At 51.2% G+C, this 4334-nt stretch overlaps 1 protein-coding gene across 1 annotated transcript in view; it reads right to left on the reverse strand.

Moving 5' to 3' along the window:
• Positions 1-4129: 4129 nt before the first annotated feature.
• Positions 4130-4334, reverse strand: part of FBXL22 (F-box and leucine-rich repeat protein 22) — a 6465-nt gene continuing 6260 nt past the window's right edge. The window contains exon 3 of the mRNA XM_010840241.1: positions 4130-4332. Coding sequence (XP_010838543.1) covers positions 4130-4332 — 203 coding nt within the window. The remainder of the gene's footprint in view (positions 4333-4334) is intronic.

Below are 4334 nucleotides of genomic sequence, written 5' to 3' on the forward strand. Positions count from 1 at the left end.
CCCCCCGGCTTGGTTCAGTTTTAACCCCCATAGAGGTTTAGGTCTTTTTCTTTCCTTGCTGGATTTAGTCAGTTAACAAATCCTTGCAGTTTTTGTCACCCTTAGATGGTCTCGAGAGCCTTTTACCCCCAACCTTTAAGATTTCCTCAGAGGCCCTTTCAAGATGCATCTTTGGTGTGGGCCTCCCAGCTTTGTGGCCTTTGCCCAGCACTGTCAGCCAGATGAAACCTACATCTGCTGAGCTCGGGTTTAGCAAAAACCAAGTCTTGGGCATTGAATCCCAGAGTTGAAGGAATGCTAGAACTAAGGCATCACATGGTCTCTCCCTTTACAGACTAAGAATTCAAGGTCAGGAGAAGGAGAGTGCTGGATCACAGGTACTTAATAGATGAGAGCTGGGAGTCCTGGCTTCCTCTCAGCACACTGCTAGTAGAGTTGAGGGAGCACAGTCAGTCCCCTGCAAATGCTTAGCCTGTGCCGAAACAGGCCAGTGTGTCCCTTAAGACAAGCTTTGGAAGGCAGCATCCCCCCAGCAGGTTCTGCTTCCTAGGGAGCAGTTGGGAGCCCCTGATCAGAGCATGTGGCCCCAGTCTATGTTTGCACTGAGGGTCAGCCAGTACAATGTGGTGACTGGGGTCAGCCCCCCACTAGGGGGCACTGTTCTGCTCTGGTGCTGAGGTTCTGCACCCTCCCCCTAGCTTTCACTTTGGCTGCCTTGGCCAAAACAGAGTGAAAAGAGTTAGCATTCAGGACCTAGGCAAAGTCTGTGATCTGTTCTAATGGAGGCTCTGAGGGCATAGATAACCCCCAGGCCCATTTCCAGGTGGCTCTGGGTCAGGCTCCCATCTCCCCCAGCTCATCCCTCTCTGGAGATGCATTGGGCTTCCTGTCTTTTCTGAGCTGTGCCTGCTGATACCAACCTTACGGGAACTGGAGTCAGTCCCAGGTCTGGCTTAAAGGTCATGTCTTTCAACATGTGTTGCTGCTTCCCAGTGCCTGGGCCTTTTGGGTTCTGCCAGGCATAACCCCACCATGGATGTGAGGCTGCCTCTCCCTACCCTCCCCCTTCCAGGCACTACACAGTTAGACATAATCTTGTCTCAGTGTCACCGAAAGTGTACCTATCCTATTTTACAAATAGAGAAATGGAGGTTCAGAGAAGTCATAACTTGTCAGAAGTTACAGATGGCAGAGCTGAGAGAGAACTCAAAACGCCCTCCCAACCCCAGCAGCACATCTTCTGACTAGACTGACTCCCCTGAAGTAGGGCCTAGCCCAGCCCAGGGCCAGTACCCAGTAAATGATTGTGCGATGAATGAGTTGGTGAGTTAATTAAGTACACAGTGCCCCCTGGTATCTGCAAGTCTGAGAAAAGACTTAAGCAGGGCACTGTGTTCTGCCCACTGCCTTTGCTGTGAACAGTGACTGTTGAAGGCAGGCTGGAGAGTCAGTGCCTGCCTTCTGGAAGCATCTCAGATGGGCCTGGGCTTAGGGACCCAAAGCTCCCCTGCAGGGGGCGGGGCCTAACGAGCCCTAGAAACAATGCTGAACACAGCTGTCAGCACAGCTTCAGTGCTGTGATCACTAGTCTTGGTACATGGGGGTTTACTAGGCATCAAAGGGAACTGAACCCTCATTATAAAAGAGCTTCTGTGGGAAAAGGAGCCTCAAGGGAATGCACGTTACTGACATTCCAACTGAACTTACAATAACCTTTGTTTGCTTTACAAACACAGTCCCATGATTCTTAAAAGAACTCTGCAAAGCAAGATTTTCTTGCTATCCCAATACACAGGTAAGAACGCTGAGGTGTGGAGAGGGCAGACCTGTGCTTGGTCAGAGGAGTGCTAGAAACCAGGATCCTGTTGTTCCCCAGACTAAACCACCAACCCAGGGCAAATGGGACCTCTGGGAACTGGGGCTTATCAGAGATGATGAAAGCAAATCCATGGGGTTTAAGTGGCTTCATTTTAAACAAACATTTAACTCCCTGGAAGCCTGAGCTTGCTTTCAACATTGTTTTCAGTAGTGGCTGAAAAATTAATTTCCTTTAAAAAGCCTCTCTCCACTGTTCAGAGCAATGGTGGGTTAACTAGAAAATCACCCAGAGGAAGCCTGCGTATCATAGGCTAATAGTGGGCCCTCCCATTCCACTGAAGCTGGTGGCTTTGCAAGCCTGGCTTTTCCTACAGGGGGATGAAATGGGATTTTATTTCTGGGCTAAGTGCTGGTCCAACCAGGGGCCCAGGGGCAGCAACTGAGGCCTTCAGCAGTCCCTGGAGGGGTTTAGGCAAGGTGAGATGCTGTCTGCCTGCTCACAGACTCTGCCTACAAGTTTCAGCACCTCTGGGCCTTCACCATCATCATCTTGGGGCCCTGGCGCCTGCTGGGGGTAGCCTGAGTGTGGGGATCTCCAGCTCTTGTTTCATCCTCATAATAACCACTGAGGCCTCCTTTATCCCTTTTTTTCTGATCATCTCTTCTGCTCACCTTGTCTCCTCACCTCACTCACTCTGTTCAGCCACAACATACCAGCCATGCTCCTAGTCTGGGGCCTTTGTGCTGGCAGCTATTCCCTCTGTCTGGAATATTTTCCTCCAGATGCTGCACCCCTCCACTTCATTTCTCAGATGCCTCCTTCTCAAGGGGGCTTACATTTGTCAACCTCTTTTAAGTTGCTTTTCCTTTCCTGGCCCTAGTCAGTAGTCCCCAGATATCTTTACCCTGTACTTTCCCCTCTTCCCCAGTACTTATCTTCTTATACACTGGCTTGTACACTGTTTTTTCCCCCACTAGAACATAAGATCCATGAGAACAATGTCTTTTTTTTCCTTGGCTGTTTCCCTAATATCTGGGCAATGAATAAGGAACCCATATGTTTGGTCAGGCCCCTCAAGATAGCTGTTCTCTTGTTCTCTGTAAGTCCCCTACCTGACAGGTACCTGTTTCACCTAAACCCTACACATACAGGACTGATCTTCCTAGATACTTGCCCCAGGCCCCAGCTGATGATTGTTTATATCAAAGGGTCCCTGAGTGGCATGCCCCCCATTGGTTTCCTTGGTAACTAATGAGCCCACCTGACATGAATTGCCCTATAACTGGTCATCTCCCCTCCCCTCTCCCAAGCAAAGACTGCCACAATGTCCTGCCTGCTGCATGCAGTGGGGTGTCACTCCAGGACCTTGCTTCAGACATGTAAGTTTCCTCCATCCATTAAACCACTGATGTCTCTGTTGCTGACTCTGGGCTCTTTCTCAGAATTAAAGCTGGGCAAGTGCAGGCCTTGTAGGCCTACAGGTGCAGCCCAACAACAGTGAGTAGCCATCAATAGCCCCTTTCACAAAGAAGAAACACCTGGTCTCAGGTGGGTCAAGGGCCTTGATCTCAGCTGGTGGTGGGAGTAGCCAGGGTGAATATCGCCCACCACTTCACCATTCTCCCTGCCTTCCCCTCTTCCCCCAAATTTTCGCGCTGTACCTGGAACCAGGAGGCTGCAGGTGACTGATGACTGAAAGCCTCTACTTTGGTGCCTAAAGGTGGGACAGCAGTGACTAAAGCTATGAAATTGAACTCAAGGCGTGTGCCCAACGTTCAAATCTAGCAGGTAAAAATTTAACTTTGCATTGGCTTTTAATGGTTCCGTTAACCAAAGATTTAACCAGGGCTGCTGCTTTTAAGTCTTTACTTTGGGGTTGTCCAATGATTTTCTTCGTTTTTGATGGATGGGAGAACGGTAGAAAACAAGCATAGCTGCAGTTTATGAAAGAATCACATCAACAAGAATTTTCTAGAATCGCTCAAATGGAGTTGGGGGTGGGCAAGGAGCAAAGGCTCGGCTCTCTCAGGCCCAGGGTTCTACCCCTCCTTCCTCTGGCGCAGCAAGGAGGGGTTGGGGAGAGGGTTGTCCCTCACACACCCCTGGGGAGCTCGGGTTGGCCACACTTCCCCACGGGGGTGATTAAGGACACCCCCGTCCCCTTCCCCTCCCCGCAGCTGCAGCCTCAGCCGCGAAGCATGGGATAGAGCCCAAGTGGAGAACCCGGGTCGCAGGGTAAACAAAAGTGTGCTGGTGTTTAGCGAGAAACAATCGAGCGTTTTCCAAGCATCCGGCCATCAAATCTCGCACTCAGCCAATGTATAAAATCGTAATATGGGGTGGGCGCTTGTATCCGTCTTGGCTGAAGATGTGGCGGCTGTGTAGGAGCTGGCGTTCAACACAAGTAGCTCCTTCGGAGACCTGGGGCCGGTGTCCTGCCCCGCGGCCCGGCGGGCCTAGCGCAAAAGCAACTTGCGGAGGGCGGCGCCGGGCGCGTGCGGGCCGCGCGGGAGCT

This window comes from Bison bison, unplaced genomic scaffold (genome assembly GCF_000754665.1).
Source record: "Bison bison bison isolate TAMUID 2011002044 unplaced genomic scaffold, Bison_UMD1.0 scf7180017864142, whole genome shotgun sequence".
In the NCBI taxonomy this organism is placed as follows: Eukaryota; Metazoa; Chordata; class Mammalia; order Artiodactyla; family Bovidae; genus Bison; species Bison bison.